Here is a 19,240-nt window from a genome sequence, read left to right as displayed (position 1 = left end):
GCTAGATGGCCGCTTGTTTGCCTACAAGCCTTTAAGACCCCAGACGCTATATCTTTTGATAGCCGGGCACCATCAGCTTTCTTCACCACATTTTCTTATGAGCTGTGCCATCTTTTATCACCATCTTCAGAGGATACAGGATTGACCAGTCACTGCAATCAATACTGTTGCACTAGGTCTTTGGCTCCATCTTGACATTTGCACTGGTAGTGAATGAAAATCATGCTTGAATCCATCTGTGGCTACTGGGAAAATAGCTCTTCCAACAGTATTCAGTTCTGATAGTCTAAAGGGAAAATAACTAGGAGTTCTATAGTGATCCAGGTTCTTGTCATTTAGCCAAATAGAAATGAACAAGAATTGGATTACTGCTCCCTTCGCTCTAAGACAAGAAGAGCTTTCTCTTCTCCTCACTATGATTTATACTTCGTTATTTGACTATTTTAAGCAAGCATTCTTTAATCCTGGTGTCACCCCTAATATAAAAGTTACTGTATGTGTGGCAAGCAGTAATGGCCTCCAAAATGTACAAATATTTGTTAAATGTGTACTAATATTTGCACCAAAATGTACTAATATTTGCTATATTTCTACTCCTAGAGTTGAAGGAAGTCATAAGTTGGCTGTACAGGCATGTGGCCAACTACTTACTGCCTATTATAAGTAGCAAGTTACAGTCTGTCATTCATCCTAAATTATGAAAAGGACTGCCTTGGTCCTCTCATCATTAAAGGTCTTTTAAGAAGAGACTAATTGGCCACAGGTTAGGGGATGCGGAAAGAAGTACTGGTAAACCAATCTAACAAGGGGGTGGGCTAGATGATGGCCCTTCCAGGTTCTTGAAAGCTGAACTTGTCAGAAAGCACAGAATGCATTTAATGGCTCCAGTGATTGTGGTTCCAGGACTCCTTAGTGTCATCTGCATGTGGCCTATTAAGTTACTCCATTATCCAAGGCAGGGATCACAAACTCATTTTAAACAACAAGACTTCATAGATGATTACTGAGAAAGTACTCATCCTGTTGTTCCCTAGTTCAAGCGAATGAGGAAGAGAGTGGACTGTAAAAAAATAATCAATTGAGATTTCTGGAGCGCATCCAATTTCAATAGAGACTGCATAAAGTACAACATCAGAGCAGATTATCGATATATCTGAAATTAGGTCTACATGCATCCTCAACGTAGGCAGAAAACTAATAGTCGTGGTATTTGAACTTTTTCTCCAAAATCTCCTATCCTCAGATCCCAGATACTTTAAAGGCCTCCTGCCATCATGTCACCAAATCAAGTCTCCTGAACCCTGACTACACGGTCTCGGTTTCTCGGTTTATTTTTCCAGTTTAAGGCGAGAACCTGCTGGTGATTTCCCATAGAAGTGAGTGGTTTTTGATTCTGGCCCAGAGGGCACGGAAACAGACGATGTTCTTTACAGGATCTATCAAGAGTTCCTGGGATTGGTTTTGGGGCTTTACCTACAATTCCAGAGGCCTCTGTACAGGAGGGCGGTATGAGAAAAGATACGTGAAAGGAGGGCTTTGATGGGAAGTGGGAGGAGGTCTGAGAAGAGGGGTGCCATGCCGTGCGGGTGACAGATACTCCGGTCTACGAGTGGAAAGACGGCCCCACAGGAACCAGAGCCCAAGCTGGGGAGCTGCAACGGGAAGAACAGGTCCTTCAGCCGTCGGGCCCTCGAAGCTCCAGCGCTGGCGGCCAAACACCTCAGGGGCACCCTGTTCCAGACCTCGGCGACCACCTCCCTGGAGTTCCGCCGGCGCCCGGCCGCGTTCCCACACCCCGCCCCAACTCACAGCCAGTCTCCTTCTTGATCTCCTCCAGCTCTTCGTCCCGCAATAAAGTGGAAGCCCGCGACCCCATCCCCGAGCCGGGAGCTCCGCCGGGAGCAGCGGCGCCTGAAGCGACAGCGAGAGAGGGAGGGAAGCAGGGTAGGGAGGAAAGGCTAGGGGTCACGAAGGGAGAGGGCAGTGCTTCCACAGCAGACCTGGGAGAAAACCCAGCGGCGGTGTGCGGAGGAGGGCGGACCCATGGCCAGCCAATCAAGAGAGAGGCTACGCCTTGCGTAAGCGCCGACGTAGGGATGTCCACCCCCAGTCCCGGAATAAATCAGCCAGGCGCCCGCCCAGTCCGACTCCGAACAGACTCCGCCCCTGGAGCCTCGGCTCCCGCCGGCGTTAAATCGGCAATGCCTTCCGGGTGCTAACGTTTGCAATTAAAAGGGCAACGCCATGGGCCCGCTGCCCGGCAATGTACGAACGTGCAGCGGACCTCGTGTCTCAGCGGACTCCCTCCCACCCGTTAGATGGCGAGGGTTGAGAAGAGAAACCACAGAAAATAGACCACAAGATGCAGGAGGACAAGTGTAGGGTATATCCCCAGAGGAAGTGCCTCCTGGGAATTGCATTTTTTTTTTTCTTAGGCGGTCCTCTCTTCTCGGGACCCCTGAGGGCACTCCCGAACCAGCCTGGGTCCCTTGCGCTGATTGGCTCTGCGGGAAACGGTCGCCCAGGAAGCCGGGGGTGGGGTGGTGAGTGGGTGAGTGGGTGAGGGTGGAGGGCTGCGTCCCCTTTGGTGGTTTGGGTGCCGCACCCAGTACTTTTCTTCCATTTGTTTCAGGACTATCATTGGATAACAACCACTGAATGGCCCGGTGGCCCCCGAAGTTTCTTCTTTAACAGCAGTCTCTTTTTATTTTCAGTTCCAGTCTGAAATGTAAGGAACTCACCGTTCGGCTGAAATTAGGATTAAGGTTTCTCAAACTTGCTTCGAAAGGAAACCCTCAGGGCTGAAGGAAGTGAATCGAGCGTATTTTTTTGAAATTTATTTATTTATTTGAAATTTCGTGTTTTGTCTTAAAAGTGAATTTGGCATCTGAGCCTATGGCGTATTCTTGTTTGTTTTCCTGGAATACGTTAACAACCACCTGCTAACACTATTTCAGGTGAACCAGTTCTTTTCCTGCGGCTTCAACTTGATTTGAGATATGGAAAAACCCATTTTTGACCACGGTCACTTCGTACCTACGTACTTGATAACTCAGTATTTTAGCAAATTGCCCGAGGTCAATTTACCCTCCTAGGTTTAAACTTTTCCTACCTCGGGCTTTGGCGACTTTGTTTCTACGTTTCTTGAGGGCCAAAGTTGTAGTCTCACGCAATTGTCGCAATTGCCTTATGATTGGTCGGATCTAGACTCACCTAGTGAAACCTGCCTGCCTGTGTTGAACGACATTTCGAATCTGCCCTTATATAACCCACAGGAGTTTCTTTTTATATTTCAAATAGGATAGGGAAAACTTTCTGATGTCCTTTAACATTTGTTTAATTTCTGTGTTTTCTAAGTATTTCACAAACTTTTTTTAGTTACCTTCTGAGACTATACGTGATTTTTTTTCCCATTAATGACTGGTTTCTCCAGGTTTTTTTGAAATTATTTTATTGGGGGCTCGTACTACTCATCACAATCCATACACACATCCAGTGTGGCAAGCCCGTTTGTACATTTGTTACCATCATCATTTTCTAAACATTTTCTTTCTGCTCCAGCCCTTGGTATCAGCTCCTCATTTTTTTCCTCCCTCCCCACCACCCCCTGCCTCATGAACCCTTGATAATTTATAAATTATTATTATTTTGTCATGTTTTATACTGTCCGACGTCTCCCTTCACCCACTTTTCTGTTGTCCTTCCCCCAGGGAGGAGGTTATATGTAGATCCTTGTCATCTGTTCTCCCTTTCCAACCCACCCTCCCTCTACCCTCCTGGTATCACCACTCCCACCACTGGTCCTGAGGGATCAGCCGCCCTGGATTCCCTGTGTTTCCAGTTCCCCTCTGTACCACTGACATCCTCTGCTCTAGGTTTCTCCAGGTTTAGGCCCTTGTTTCTGTAAAGGTTTCTTCCTTTGCCTTTTGGGTGAAAGTGAGCAAAGACACAGCTTTCGCAGACACTCTGGGGGCTTCCGCTTTGCCTGACACTGAGCCTTACATGCGCCTCTGTTCTTGGTGCCTTCTTGTTCTCCAAGTCTGATCCGTGGGCTTAATATACACATCCCCCAACCAGGTGCTTGATTCTGGTGTAGGTTTATTATCTTCTGGCTGTGTGTCTTTGAGCAGGTGTGTTTCAGTTTCATCCGCTGTAAATTAGGTAATGGCTATTGTAACGATCAAATGAAATTATATTGGTGAAAGCACTTGAGAGACCATAAAGTGTCATAAAAATAAAAGTTATTTGTCTGGCAAACTGCTCTGTAACTTCCCAGCCTTTTTCTAGTTAAATCAGGCCCTAGTTGCTTCATCAATGTTTTATAAGTTGAACAAATTACAAAATTCATTTATTGAGTGTTCCTAGTGTGGCAAAGGTAAGCCACTTTTCAATTTAACCCACAGTAGACGAGCCGGGGTTCTGATTACCAAGGCATCCAAGAACAGAATTATTTGAAAAGATTCTTAAGAAGGAAGGGGGGAAAAAGATCCTTTACATAATGGTAAAATCTATTATGAATTATAATTATTTTGGGGACATAGGATTTCTTTTGGTTTACTTTGCACATTTCTTTATTTTCATCATCACCAATTTGACAAGAATCTTCAAGTATGTGGCATGTGGCAGTTTGCTCTCTGCCATTTGTTGATGATGCCACCACAGGGTATTGTCTGAGCTGTGACCAGGGCGGAATGAAATGGCTCTAGCAATGACATCATGGAAGTGATTGATAACATGTAAATGGTGATAGTCCTCAGCCACGTATGGTTTGGTTGGTAGCAATGTCAAACCCGGAAATGTTATTAGTCCAGAAGAGGCTATGCACCAGCCATTTCTTGGTAAACAATTCACTGCAGTGTGTTGGAAAGTAATTTGCCAATGTAAAAAAATGGGTTTTTTCACTTGTTCTGTTTATTTTCTTCTAGACTAGTACAAATAAAATAGTTCTAAAAGAGACTCTAAATGTTTTACTTGTTCCATTTAGCTAAGAAAAGGAAGATGATATTATTTTTAATTTATAGACAAAGAAGCCAAGCCTCTTGCCCCAAATCTTGCAATATTCAGTTTCCCGTGGGTGAATTAGAATCAGCGCTTATAAGCATCCTTTTCTCATCTTCTTTCTAAAATGAGTCATAAGACTAATTTCACTTATTTTTCTTCTTCTTGTCCCTCACAGGTATGAGGAAAGGGGAAATAATCCCATTCCCTCAAAACAAACAAACTTGTAAACATTCTAGATTGCTTTAATTTTCACGCGTGTGGATCTTTGAAGAAGATTCTCTGGAGGCTGCTTTTGGAACCGCACGCCATGGATCCCAGCAATGACTACAGTTTCCTCCATCAGAATTTGTGGAGAAGGGTGAAGCTCACCTTGCTTGGTGGCATCTTCGAGGGGGTGCTCCAGCACGTGGACCCTAACAAGATTGTTGTCCTGAAGAGAGGTCTCATTCTGATTCTTGTAGTCTCCCACCTCGTTTGCTTTCAATAGATTGATGGCCACGTTTGATTGATGGCTTTGTGCCCCAAGCACAACTGGGAAGGAGGCTTTTTTCCTACTTTAGGGAAGGAATGGGTGGGAGGAAGGTTAGAATGCGATTTTCCCCTAGTACTGCAACATGACTGGATATGTTTGTCCTCACTTCTGTTTTCTTGACAGAATAATTTCAATAGACACACTTTCCCACCTCCACCCCCAGCTGGCTGAAATATTAACTTGCTAGGGTAGATGTTTTATTGGCATGATCATGTTTAAGTTCAAAATTGAAACATAAAATTGGCATTTGAGAGGCTAGTGTTACTGGTAAGTTACTGGTAGATTGTTAGTTACATAGGTGGGCTTTTGTGTGCTAGGATAGGGCTGGCCGCAAGCTTTTGCAACACTAAATCATTAAATGTTCATATATTGATTGTTTCGTACAGAAGGCAGTGTGTTAGGTGTCACGGGTACAAATAGAAATAATATGGCCCTTGTCTTTAAAAAACAGTCTAGTGAGGAGATACACTCAGAAACAAGTGTGTGTGATACGATATGAAATCCACAGCTGCTGGGGAAAACCAAGCGTCTGCTAATTTAGACCTGGGAGTGCGTGGGTTGGAATTGACAATAGCACTGCGTCTGGGTGAGAAGATCACTGCGTGGAAAAGAAGGGGAACCTTAAGGGGATAGTTTTAAATCAGTGGTTCTCGAACTGTATTCATGTTTACAGAATCACCTGGGAGGCTTGTTAAAAGCAGTTTGCTAGGCCCCACCCCCAGAGTTTCTGATTCTACAGATCTGGGGTGGGATCCAGGAATTTACAGACCACCCTGCTGATGTGCTAGGTCTACCCTGGGAGCCACTGCTCTCAGTGGAAGAGCAGCGTCTACAAAGGCATCTTGTCAGTGAGTTGATTGCCATCAAATTGATTCCTACTCATGGCCATCCCACGGGTGCAGAGCAGAATGGCCCCATAGGGTATTTGGAAGCAAATGGCCAGCCCTTTCTTCTGTGGTACCTCTGGGTGGGTTCATACCTCCAGTCTTTCAGGTCGCAATCAAGGGCTTACCCATCTGTGCTACCCAGGGCACAGGGACACGAAAACATGGTGCGTTTGGAAAACCATAAGTCGATTCAGTGTGAGGATGTGAAGAAAAATCAAGCTGGAGAAGGCGGAAAGGGCATCTTTAAAGGATGTACATGCAGTACTTGGACTCGTCTCAAAGAGTCCAAAGACTCTTCTCAAAGATTTGTAAGTGGGATGAATTTTCAAGTTGATTGCTAAAAAATGTGATACGATGTCAACTAGGAACTGTGTTCCATTTTGGAAACAGAGACCCACTTACAGTGACTTAAATAAATTATGAGTTCATCCTTTTATTACAGAAGAAGCAATGATTTCCCAACATCACCAGAGATCCAAAATTCATCTTTCTAGCCCACCGCTGAGTTCAGTTGATGGCTGGTGGCTTGCACTACAGACTGAAGAGGAAAATTGGCAACGAGCCAAAGGATATTTCTCCCTGCTGAGGTGGTCACCTGACACAGAGGCCCTGGCAACCCAGACCACCACTGCCTACAAGGAAGAGTGGGCATGCTGCCAGCCTGCATAATGGTGCTGAGTAGACAACAGTCAGTAAATGCCACATGGTTGTTGCACAAAGCACTCCGTCCAGATGGAAGATTCTGATGTGTTTCTCTCCAGTCTTTAATTACACAGATTTTATCTAGTTGACATCGGAAGTCTGGTACATCACATGCATTTTTCTTTAATTCACACTAGCACAAGCATTTTCTCATGGCATTTAAATTTTTAATGGGTAGACATTTCAAAGCACAAAGTTCAAGAACTCATCTTCTATTTGGGATTTTGATTTGTTTTCTTAGGGATGGTTCCCAGAAGTGAAGTTGCTAGAAGTTATGGATATTTTAAGCACTTTTGATGCATATTTCCAAATAGCCTTTTATAAAGGGTATACCTTTTTGCTTTTGCTGCTAGTAATTTTGTATGCTCATCACAATGAATAATGGAGCTTAATTTCAAGAAAATGCTAGTGAGTCTCTAAGTTTTGCTATTTTTATAAGCAAAAGATGAGCTCTGATTTTGAGCTATTTAAAAGTATTTACAAAGAAGTCAAACAAGTATCTTTATACGTGTTTGTTAGTGTTATGTACCCTGTGGACAAAGCAGCATGTGCCCAGGACAAGCATCTGAAGGAAGGATTGAAGCAGAGAGATGGATGGCCAAGGCAGGGAGGAAAGATGAACTATTCAGACAGACAGTGGGGGATGATCAGACGCTTAACTAAGGGTGCAGCAAGTCGTGGAGAAGGTCCATTCTACTTGGAGATGACCTCAGCAACAGAGTAATGAATTAAATCATAAACAATGGAAAATGGCTCCTACATTTGTGACTTAAAAGGTTAGGTATACAGCCTTGCCATTCATTGATATAAATGAAAAGAAGCACAGGTTTGCTGGTTGGAAGGAGCTAAGGATTTCCATTTTGAAAACCTTACAGTAGGTTTATCCACTAGTTACGGGAAATGTGCTCCAAGGACGAGTCCACACTGGAGAAATAATGGGTGGCCCGACAAATAGGAAGTGGGTGTGATCTCTGGAGAAGCGAGGACAGGAGAGGGCATAACCCCCAGGGAGTACCAGTGTGTAGGGGAACACAGAGGTTGTGGAGACCTGAAGGAAGCCTGATCTTGAACCATGAATCTACCTTTTTACCAGCAACATGACCTTCAGCAAGTTATTTAACCTTCCTGAGCCTAAGGTTCTTCCATAAAACAGGGATAATGAAGCACCTAATTAGACTATTGAAGAATTAAATTTGGGCAAATAATTAGCATAGTGCCTGCTTCAGAGAGGGCTTTAAATTTAGCAGCTCTAGATATCGAGTAGGAAAAGAACTAAACAAAAGGAATGCCCTGCAAGCCAAATTTAAAGGAGAAAACAGTATTGTCAAGAGTTGCACGGGAATTAAGTATTTTTTTAAATGCAAATGTGTTAAATCCTTTTGCCTTCATAAGAATGTTTTCCAAAAAATATTGAGGGTGGAACAAATTATCTTGGATTTATGAACTTGGATTATATTATGGGTTTATAGACTTCCGTTTAGAAAAGTGACAGCTGTCGGAGCCGTGACGTCTAAGCGTCTACTCCTTCACACACTCCCAGGAGAGCCCTGCGTTTGGGTCAGGAGTTAGTAATATTTTCAAGCATCTAAAGTGTAGACTCTAAATGTGGTCAGCGTCCTTGAATTATTTTTCTAGAATTCCCAAAGCCAAAGTCATTACCATCGAGCCAATTCCAACCCCTAAGGGCCCTCCCTGTAGGACAGAGTTGAACTGCCCTGGTGGGTTTCTGAGACTGTGAATCTCTGGAAGGGAAAGCCTCCTCTTTCCCCTAAGGTGGTGGCTTCTCACTGTCACCACACCACCAGGACTCCTTTCCAGGAAACGGGAAGAGTCAAAAGAACGCAAAAACAATACACGATGGTCCTTCGCCCCAAGGACCTAAGAATATTTTCCAGAGAAATATACATTATTTCAAGACTTTAGCTTTATAATTTATGACTTGCTCATTGTTTGGGGAGGGGGAAGCCATTATTTAAGGGCTTTTATAAAGCTCCAATCTGAACACTTTGGAGAGGTGTTATATTTCATTATAGTTTTGCAGGAAGTGTTACTTTTTATTAATCAAATTATTTTCTAAACAGTGAGGAATGTGGAGACTGGTCGAAGTATCCCAGGAGTGAAGATGTTTTTTGGACATGAGATTATGAATGGTGAGCGCTTCATATTCCCTAAATGTTGATATTGGGATTTGCAGTAGTAGTAAGCTCAGTCGTTTTCCTCAGTCCAATATTTGAAATAAAATGGGGTACTGTCTTGCCTTTTTTCACTGCATTTATACACTGTTAGTTGGTACTTGAGAACTGACCCTCTTTTTTCTGTTTTAGTGAGTACTTTATGAGCAGGATATCTGTGAAGAGTTTTGATCATGATGGTATGACCATGGAAGGGCCTTAGGACTGGTCACTCAAGACTTGGCTAGTGGGCAGAGTTAGGCATCCAAGCAGGAAGGGATTGTGCTAAGCAAGCGAGTCTAGTAGTACAGGTTCACAATCCCTTACCTGAAATTTTGGACAAATGTTTCAGAATCAGAATTGTTCTAGATTTTTTGGAAAAAATGTGTCGCAGGCCGTGTGTGTTTATGAGTACATATGTATTCACATATAGTATTCATAAATTGTATAGATATAATTTACAACCACCTATAGAAACCAAATGAAACCCATTGTCATCAAGTTGATTTCAACTCATAGAGACTCTGTAGAGGGCTTCTGAGATTGTAAATCTTTATAGGAACAGGCAGCCTCATCTTTCTCCCAGGTGAATAATCGTACAAGGTGGAATAAAACATGACTATGAATAGCATTTCATATCAGGTTTGGCACTATCAGAGTTATAAAAAAACATTTACAATTTTTTTCCAGAACTCTTTGCATGTTAGAATGACAAAGAAGGGTATATTTAGAATGAGCCTCATTGATGGTGGTAGGAATTCCACAAAAGGTTTATTAGGATCTATAGAGAAGCACTTGAACGAGGAAAGAAGCAGCCTTGTTCTTTATTTGTCCCATCAGAAGACACTAAGCAAGACTAGGTCTAAATATTTGCCTAGGAGACTAGATATGGAACATCATCTAGTGATTGTGCTTCAAATAAGCCAAATTAAAGGGAAAAGACATTTGAAACATAGTGGTCTTAATCAATGCTTTTTCCCTGAAAAGTACCTAAATGTATTTTGTTGAATTATACTGCTTTTAATTATAAAAGATGCACTATATTTTTGTACCCTAAGAATGAAAAAAGAGCTCCATTAAAATGTCATGTACACCCCCGCCAAAAAAAGTCATGTACATTTTCTTGTAAACCACCATTAATTTCAGAAATGTTTAAAATGTTCATCTTGAAATACAATGTTTAAAATTCAGTAAAATACAACATTTTCCTACATTCCCTGGACCCTGAGATTTAAAAAAATTTTGTTCATCTCATTAAACTTTTTATTTGTTTGAGATGTATTTGTATGTCACTAAAGACTCCAAGGCCAATTCAATTTACTTTTCTTTTTTCTTTTTCTTAAGCCACTCAGACCACTATTTAGGTTTGAGAGATAAAGAATCTGGAGGGCGTTTTTATTCATTTGTTTTTAAAGTTGTATTTACCTAGCTGATCTCAAGAAATGAAATCAACAACAATATCCTATTAAACCCTCCATATATGTGGTTCTTTTTCTTCCTGCATTCCTGGTCCCATCCCTCCCACCTCAACACCCCATCCCGCCCCTCTTCCGTTCCCTCTGCCAACATCACAGTCTTGTCTATTGGTGTGTAAACCCTGTGTCCTCTTTGTTTTTCCTTATAGCAGTAGTGTTAATAAATACTTATCTTTGCAAGATTGACTGGTGTTTGGTAAGCATATGTTCTCTAGTTTTACCCACTCCTTGCTGTATTTAAGAGAGTTGTCATTGTTTTTCATGGATGCTTAGTATTCCATAGTACGGATGTACCAGAGTTCATCACTAAACTCTTAATACAATGGAGCCCTGGTGGTATAATGGTTACACGCTGGGCTGTTACCTGCATGGTCAGCAGTTCAAAACCACCAGCAGCTCCACGGGAGAAAGGCTGGGCTTTCTACGCCCATAGGCAGTTACAACCTCAGAAAGCCACCGGGGTCCCTGAGAGTGAACACTGACTTGATGGCAGTGGGGGGCCTGTGAGAGGGGCAAGGATTGATCTCTGCATGCTTTCAGAGACAACCCCCAAACACAGAGTGAGGCAAGCTGCATTGGGATTGGAAGGCATGGGGAAGAAAAATACCTTCAGAACTAGTATTCCAAAATAGGCTTGGGGGAAATAAGTAAGGGGTTCATAGAAGGGTTTCTAATACAGCTGAGCTACTCAGGTAGCTGTGTAGGGTAGTCATCTTGGGAATCTTTAATCTTTTGGATAGTCTTTTCTGCTAAGATTACTTATTGCTGGTCAATGTTCATTTCTTACCAACATTTCCTTTCCAATGACTATTTAAGGTACCTCATCAAACTGGGTAGGAGAGAGCAAATGACAAATCCAAATCCAGTGCCATCAAGTTGACGCTGACTCTTAGTGATGCTATGTAGCTTTCCTGAGCTGTAAGTCTGTAAGGGCGCAGATAGCCTCATTTTTCTCTCCATGAGCCGCTGTTGGATGTGAACCACCAGCCTTGCAGTCAGCAGGCCAATGCTTACCCAACAGTGCCTTCGGGACAAGGGTGGTTCATTATTTTCAGAGTGGGAATGCTTTTAAAAGACCATTTGTTTATCTTACAGTGGAACTACTGGATGGAGTAGAGCAGGTTGCAGTGAGAGAAAAGACATCTTCTGTTAAGTATGATAACATGCTTGTCTTAATTATGGTGTTTCTCAGATAGGCATATTAGGATAGAACAACCTAACTATTAGTTGTTTAATTCCGAACATGGCCCAAAGAAATAGAAATGAGAAGTAAGAGGCAGATACTTTCTTCCATCTTTAAGTAGTATCCTCAGGTCCATTTAAGCAGTAAACAAATGGGTCATCTACTGAAATGGGGCCTATTCCTTACTGTTGTGGTGAGGCAAAATCTGTGCGTGGGAACAACAATAAGGAACAAGTTCATCTGAGTTTTGTTTTATAAAAATAGTGTAAATACAGCAAGAACCGAGATAGAGAGAATTAAAGATGAAGACCAAAAAGTATGTGAGCCTGCTGCTTCTGCCCCTGAGGCACCCACCCCTTCCCTGCTGAATGACTATAAGTTCAACGCTTCAGGTGAGATTGGGTCTCCATTTCCTAGGCTTTCTTTGCAGTGGGTTAGAATTCCTAAAAGTTGGCAAAACCTAGAATGAAGGTTTTTTGGTCCAGTGTTCAGCTGAGCCATTGCTTCTAGGCTCTGAATTAAGGGGGAAATGTGGTTCATGTCTAGTCAGTGTTTGAGTGCTTATTGTGGACCAGGCATGGGAGATAGAAAGGCTAGCAAACAGGAGAAGCAATCGCTGCTTTTGTCCAGCTCTGTGCAGGAAAAAGACCTTAAATAAAGTAAATAAGTAAAATATATACTATTGCCAAATACTGAAAAGGTAGCTATCTAAGAGAGCAAATGTGTATAGAATGGCGTCTTGGGCGGAAGGCACGCAGTCTTTGCAATTGTATGGGGTCTGGGAGAGACCTCACAGACAGTGTCTCCTGGAGGGGAAGGACCAAGCTATGTGGATAGCTGGGGGCACAGTGTTCTGGGCATACTTGCTGCCCTCCAGTTGATCCCGACTCATAGTGACCCCAGAGGACAGAGTGGAAGAGCCCCTGCATGTTCTGAGACTGTAACTCTTGATGGAGTGCCAAGCCTGACCTTCCTTCTGTGGAGCTAATGGTAAGGTTAGCAGCCCAACACTGAGCCATCTGTGCCACCAAGGCTAGAACAAATACGAAGACCCGAGAGTGGGGCGAGCCAGGATCTGGAAGAAACACCAAGGAGCTACTAGTGTAGCCAGAGCAAGAGGAAATGTAGTAGGACAGCGGTTCTCAACCTGTGGGTTGCGACCCCTTTGGGGGTCGAACGACCCTTTCACAGGGGTCACCTAAGGCCATCAGAAAACACATATTTCTGATGGTCTTAGGAGTCCGCCCATATGCAGATATGCCCACATACGAGTACCCAGCGTGAAGACTATTACCCATGCTGTACCATGCTTCCAGACAAAATTTCATTTGTTTGTCATTAGACATAAATATTTCACAATATATAATAACATTGTTTTTGTGATGAATCACTATGCTTTCATGATGTTCAATTTGTAGCAATGAAAATACATTCTGCCTATCAGATATTTACATTACGATTCATAACAGTAGCACAACTACAATTATGAAGTAGCAACGACAATCATTTGATGGTTGGGGGTCCCCACCACATGAGGAACTGTAAGAAAGGGTCGTGGCCTGAGGAAGGTTGAGAACCACTGTAGTAGGAGATGAGGTGGGGTGCGGGGGATCCAGGAGGACTTTGTCGATTGTTTTAAGGCTTCACTTTGAGAGAGGAGTGTAAAAGGCCATTGTAGAGATTTTTTTCTACATCTTTTAATTTTAATGGGTGATTTCTAATTGTGGTTTTAATTTGCATTTCTCAAATGACTAAGGATGTTAAGTGTGTTTTCTGGTGCTTTTTGGCTATCTGATTATCTTTAGTAAAATACTTGTTCACCACTTTGGCCCATTTTTTTAATAGTTTTAAGAGTTTATTTTTTAAGAGTTCTTTATATATTCTAGATATACATGTCTTTTGTGAGAAAAGTGCTTTGCAAATATTTTCTCCCAGTCTTGTGGGGTTTTTTCCCCATTCTTTTAAAGACTTTTTAATTTTGATAAAGTCCAACTTATCCTCCCCGCCTCTATGGACTGTGCTTTTAATGTAGTTAAGACATTTTCCACCACTTGTCTGGCAGTTTGTCCTATTGGTGACTTGCATGTCATTGCAACACAGGAAACTGTGGGATGATGTTAATATTTAAACTTACAAGGGAGATAAATAAATAAAATGACAAGGGGGCAGGAGTTGATGAATATGGCCAAAGTTAGTGGAACGGCTAATGGATTGCCAAGGAAGATAAATATACCTGAAGCCGTCTTCTCCTGTAGAGGAAGAGGAGGTAACCTACACAGTGATTGATCAGTTCCAGCAGAAGTTTGGTGCTGCAGTAAGTTTTTCCCTCCATCATTCCCAGTCTTCTTGTAGGTATCGTGTGTGTGCCTTATCATTTCTCTCTTATTATATGATCTTTTATATTTTTCCTATTAATTTATCAAATAGCTGAGTGACTGTTTTAAGTCCTGGGGTAAAACAATAATCAGGACAATGTTCCTATCTTCAAGAAGTTTACATTCTCTCTCTATGTATTTTTAATTCGTTTTATTGGCAGCTCGTACAACTATTATCACCATCCATCCATCCATCCATCCATCCATCCATCCAGCCATTGTGTTAAGCACATTTAAGTTTACATTCTAATGCTAGACAGTAAACAAATAATTGGCAGTCAGTGGTGCTAAGTGGCGTGAAGAAAAATGAAGTAGAGTGATGAGGAGGTCCTGCTTTGTAATGGGGAGGGAGGGTTGTAGAGAAAAGGTCTGTCTGAGATAGTGACCTTGTAGTGGAGGCTTACTGAAAGCAAAGGACGGTGCCATGTGCTTACCTAGGTAAAGTTAAAGGAGGTAGAATTAGCACGCGCAATGGCTCTGAGGCTAGACCCCCACAGAACTTTCAATATTCTTTGACAACACCGTAATTTGAATACATCAATTCTTCTGCCATCTTCCTTATTCATTGTCGACCTTTTATGTGTATATGAGGCCATTGGAAATGCCCTGGCTTCCGGACAAGTATCCTCAATTCTGCAGCCTTTTTGATGCTGAGTGAGGATGGAATGGAAATCCAGTCTCCTTTTCTCTTCATTAAAGAGCAAGACCTAGAATTCTTTAGAATCGCTAAATTTCTATGCTAATTACTCCCTGGGGACTTCCCTCTCTCAACCTTCCCCGCCCCCTTTCCCACCAGATACTCCACTTCAAGAAGCAAAGTGTCCTGAGTGTGGCTGTGGAAGGCGCTAATGTGTGTCGTCATGGGAAACTATGTTGGCTTCAGGCAAGAGAAAGAATTACACTTTTGAAGTAATTATAGATGCATGGGTAGATTCATTCTTAAATTGTTTATGATAAAACAGATATATGCAAAGGTCTGCCATCTTAACCACTTTAAAGTGTACGGCTTAGTGACATTGTTCACATTGTCTGTCTTGTAAACTAACAGACACGACAGTCTATTTCCAAGAGTCTTTTGTCACCCGAATAGCAGCAACTCATGACCCCAAAAAGAATAATTCCCATTCGTCCCTGGTGACTGCGAATATGTTTTTGTCTCTGTCCATTTGCCTATTTTAGATATTCGCTTTAAGTGGTGTCATATAGTAGTTGTTCTTTTATGTCTCATTTCTTTTACTTGGAGTAGTGTTTTCAAGATTCTGCATGCTGTTACACGTGCAGGAATTCCATTTCTCTTTGGACGAAATCATAGCCCCTGTATGTGTACGTTAGGTTTCTGGGCTGGCTTTCCCTGGTTCTTGCTTCTCAACGCTGAAAGAATTCACGCGGTAGAAGCCCTTTTGTAAGTCCAAGTCACTGTTAGGAGGAAAGAGGAAGTTCGGGTAAACAGACTCCGAGAGTCCACGCTGTCTCTGGAAAGTGCGCAAGGCCGCACAGGGCCAACTGAAAAATGGCCACTTCGGGGGAGTGAAAAAATACGTGGAAAATAGCCCAAAAGGGAAGGCCTTGGAACTAGAAGAGGGGGCTGCGACTGGTGTGTGTGTAGGGGGGACATCTGTTTTCCTACTAAAAAACCACTGCCATTCAGTTGATTCCCACCTGTAGCAATCTTAGAGAACTGAGTAGAAATGTCCTGGGGATTTCTGAGACTTGTGAAGCTTGATGGGAGCAGACAGCTTCCCAAGGAACAAATGATGGTTCGCACCTTTGTGGTTGCAGTTAGGTGGATGCTTAGCCCACTGCACCTCCAGGGGTGCTGTTGGTGAGATTAATTAAACCGCAAAGCTGTGATTGGAGAAAGCAAAAAGGGGAATCACTGCTTTCTTTAGACCTGTGGGGGGAAAAAAGCGTAAATGTTCCTTATGTTTGTGGGCTTATTTTTGCTTTCAAAGTAAGAATCTTATTTTGTCACATTTTTTTCTGCAAAAAAAAAAGAAGCTTTATTGTTTCCACTTGACTTGGGAAAGGGCTCCCAAGTAATTAAAAATTTGCCTCTTGGCTGGAGGAGGATGCTCAGGGGAACGCTGTGGAATTCCTCAAAGGCTGTTGGGTTAAGGAAGCTCCTAGCTGTCCACGTTCTTACTCGATGATGAGCCTTTTGAAGAGACATTCATCTCCCCAAGTCTGGGGACCGCCACGGTGGCCAGAGGTTGCTCTGGTGAATGCACACTTTTCTTTTTCCTTTTTCCAACTTTTTACTGTGAATTAGGTGACAATTTACAGAGTATATCAGTTGATCCATTTTCCATTTAACAATTCATATTGCCATTGGAAGACAGCTACTTGACCAACTGACTGGAAGAGGTCCATATTTGTACCCATTCCAAAGAAAGGTAACCCAATAGAATGTACAAAGTATAGAACAACACCATCAATTGTGCTCATGTAGAACCTGCACATCCACAAAGAGCCAGTTGTTGAAAAAGAACAAGGGAATGCTGTGGTTTAAAATCAGGAATGGTGTGCATCAGGGTTGTATCCTTTTACCATACTTTTACTTATTCAATCTGTATGTTTACCAAATAATCTAAGAACCTGGACGATATGAAGAAAAACACAGATTCAGGATGGTGGGAAGGCTTGCTAAAAGTGAAGAGGACTTGAAGCACTTGCTGGTGACGATCAAAGATTGCAGCCTTCAATATGGATTGCAACTCACTGTAAAGAAAACCAAAATCTTCGCAACTGGAGTATTACCAGCATGATAAACAGAGATAAGATTGTCATCAAGGGTTTCATCTTGCTTGGATGCCCAGTCAGTGCTCATGGTAGCTGCAGTCAAGAAATTAAACAAGGTATTGAATTGGCAAATCTGCAGCCTAACATAAAACCTGCTTAAAGTGTGGAGGAGCGAGGACAATGTTCGTTTGAGGAATCAAAGGTATACGTGACCCAAGCCGTGGCATTGTCAGTGGTCTCAGCGGTATGTGAAAGCTGGACCTTGGCTGTTGAAGACCAAGGAAGAATTGCTATCTTTGTGTTAGGGGTGAAGAGTAATGCAAGGAGGGCCAGAAAAGCAAACAAGTCTGTCTTGGAAGAAGCACAGCTAGAATGCATCATAGAAGCAGGGTGGTAAGACTTTGCACATGTTGTCAGGAGAGGCCAGTCCTGGAAAAGGGCATCATGCTTGGTAACATGGAAGTCGAGCGCCAGAGGAAGAGCATCAATGAGATGGATTGACCCAGTGGCTGCACCAGTGCGCTCCAGCATAACCATTGTGAGGCTGGCCCAGGACTGGGCGGTGCGTAGTTCTGTTCTATGTATGCTCTCTGAGTTGCAACCAACTCAACAATAGTAGTCATTGGCCTTAAACTTGAGCCATAGGGGCGAGTTCATTTCCAGACCTGAAGGGTGAGGAAGGGTTGTTGTTTCACGAGTGCCATCGATCTTCATCTGACCAGTAAGCCTATTTTTTTTTTTTTATGGTTTGGAATTTTGTTACACATTTTTCTCTTACTTTCTTCAAGACCTTCTCGTGTGAAGCCTTTCAGAGTAGTTTGTAGTGGTAACCTGGTACCATCTTGTTCTGGCCTCAAGTGTCTTAGGGACTGGTGTTTGCATGATCCATTGGATTAGTTGACATCATGCGTCTTTGATTTTCATCATTCCTCTTTCCTCTGGACAGGTAGAGACCAATAGTTGCCCTTTAGATGGCTGCTCATGAGCTTTTCAGAACCCCTGGGCATGCATCTTCACATGTGAGGTACTGTTGAGTCAGTTCCGACTCATAAGGACCCTCGGGACAACGGGATAAAATGTTGCTGGTCCTGGACCATCCTCACAAGGAGAGCCACAGAGATAGAACCTACAGCATGGAGAGTCATTGGATTTGGTTCAGGTCTTCTGTAGGGCCACGGGCAGCTTCCATGATATCCAGGGTTCCACTGCACTCGTCTCCATGTCCTGGAAGTGGTCACAGCAGAGTGCTGGCTTGTGTCTTCAAGAGACACTGGGTACTTTTGTGCTTCTCCTTCGCCAACTCTTGAAAGAAGTGGCCCTCGTCTTCTCGGACCACATAGTTATGGTTGAAATAGAAGCCCAGAGAGAGGTAAGTGTAGGAAGCCCACAGTCATTAGTTGACTAGGCAATTGATGGCAACCTCCACTTCAGTAGAATCATTCAGACAGGTTTGGGCACTCATGATTGGTTTAACAATTAGGAATCAACCATAAAAAATGATGTTGGCTGCTCCTGGAAACAAGACGGCTGTCAGGAGGGTCCCAAAGTTTGCACCTGGAGAGGCGGTTGGAGGCCAGAGTTGGGGAGTCCTGATCCTGTTCCATCGGAGTATTGTTGACACAAGAGTCTAATTTATGGTCCTCCAATCTTCTCAAACCCCCCCCCCCAGTTCTTAAATATGCTCTGGTGCATGTCACTGCATGGTCTATTGTAGGTGGCCACAAAGAGCCGCGTTTACCTGTTTGACATCTTCCTTCTGGGAAGCCGTGCTTTCAACAATGGACTGAAGATGGTATTAGAAGACAAGAGAATTTTGAAGGTGAGTGTGTAAATTGATTCTTCTGCTGGTGAGATTAACAATCAAGTCTTAATTAGTCTGTTCCCATCTTCAAATTCTTTAAATTATCCATGACAGATTGGCATCCTAATTAGTTTCTCCATGTTTGAATTCCTTAGGTTATCCATGATTGTCGGTGGCTTTCTGACTGTCTATCTCACCAGTATGGAATTTTGTTGAATAATGTCTTTGACACCCAGGTACGAGCAAAGAAAATGGGCCTCTTCAAAGGGCATTTATAGAGGTCTAAATCAAGGCATGTACATATGTAAATATATTTATATATGAGGATGGGAAATAGATCTATGTGCATATATTTATAGGTTTAGTATTAAGGT

The 19,240-nt window shown here is 42.8% G+C and overlaps 2 protein-coding genes across 2 annotated transcripts in view; one reads left to right on the top strand and one right to left on the bottom strand.

The window, feature by feature from the left end:
- Positions 1 to 2,002, bottom strand: part of CHP1 (calcineurin like EF-hand protein 1) — a 47,887-nt gene extending 45,885 nt beyond the window's left edge. The window contains exon 1 of the mRNA XM_004712723.2: positions 1,810 to 2,002. Within this exon, the coding sequence (XP_004712780.1) occupies positions 1,810 to 1,876 (67 nt within the window). The 5' untranslated portion in view covers positions 1,877 to 2,002. The remainder of the gene's footprint in view (positions 1 to 1,809) is intronic.
- Positions 2,003 to 5,308: 3,306 nt separating this feature from the next.
- Positions 5,309 to 19,240, top strand: part of EXD1 (exonuclease 3'-5' domain containing 1) — a 29,636-nt gene continuing 15,704 nt past the window's right edge. The window contains exons 1-8 of the mRNA XM_004712756.3: positions 5,309 to 5,441; positions 9,204 to 9,272; positions 11,864 to 11,921; positions 12,216 to 12,343; positions 14,207 to 14,265; positions 15,123 to 15,209; positions 18,780 to 18,884; positions 19,022 to 19,102. Of these exons, the coding sequence (XP_004712813.2) occupies positions 5,309 to 5,441; positions 9,204 to 9,272; positions 11,864 to 11,921; positions 12,216 to 12,343; positions 14,207 to 14,265; positions 15,123 to 15,209; positions 18,780 to 18,884; positions 19,022 to 19,102 (720 nt within the window). The remainder of the gene's footprint in view (positions 5,442 to 9,203; positions 9,273 to 11,863; positions 11,922 to 12,215; positions 12,344 to 14,206; positions 14,266 to 15,122; positions 15,210 to 18,779; positions 18,885 to 19,021; positions 19,103 to 19,240) is intronic.

Source organism: Echinops telfairi, unplaced genomic scaffold (assembly GCF_000313985.2).
Source record: "Echinops telfairi isolate 266 unplaced genomic scaffold, ASM31398v2 ScPeMD7_18;HRSCAF=68, whole genome shotgun sequence".
NCBI classification, from domain to species: domain Eukaryota; kingdom Metazoa; phylum Chordata; class Mammalia; order Afrosoricida; family Tenrecidae; genus Echinops; species Echinops telfairi.
The sequence above is the reverse complement of the archived record's forward strand: the minus strand, read 5'-3'. Positions and strand labels throughout refer to the sequence as shown.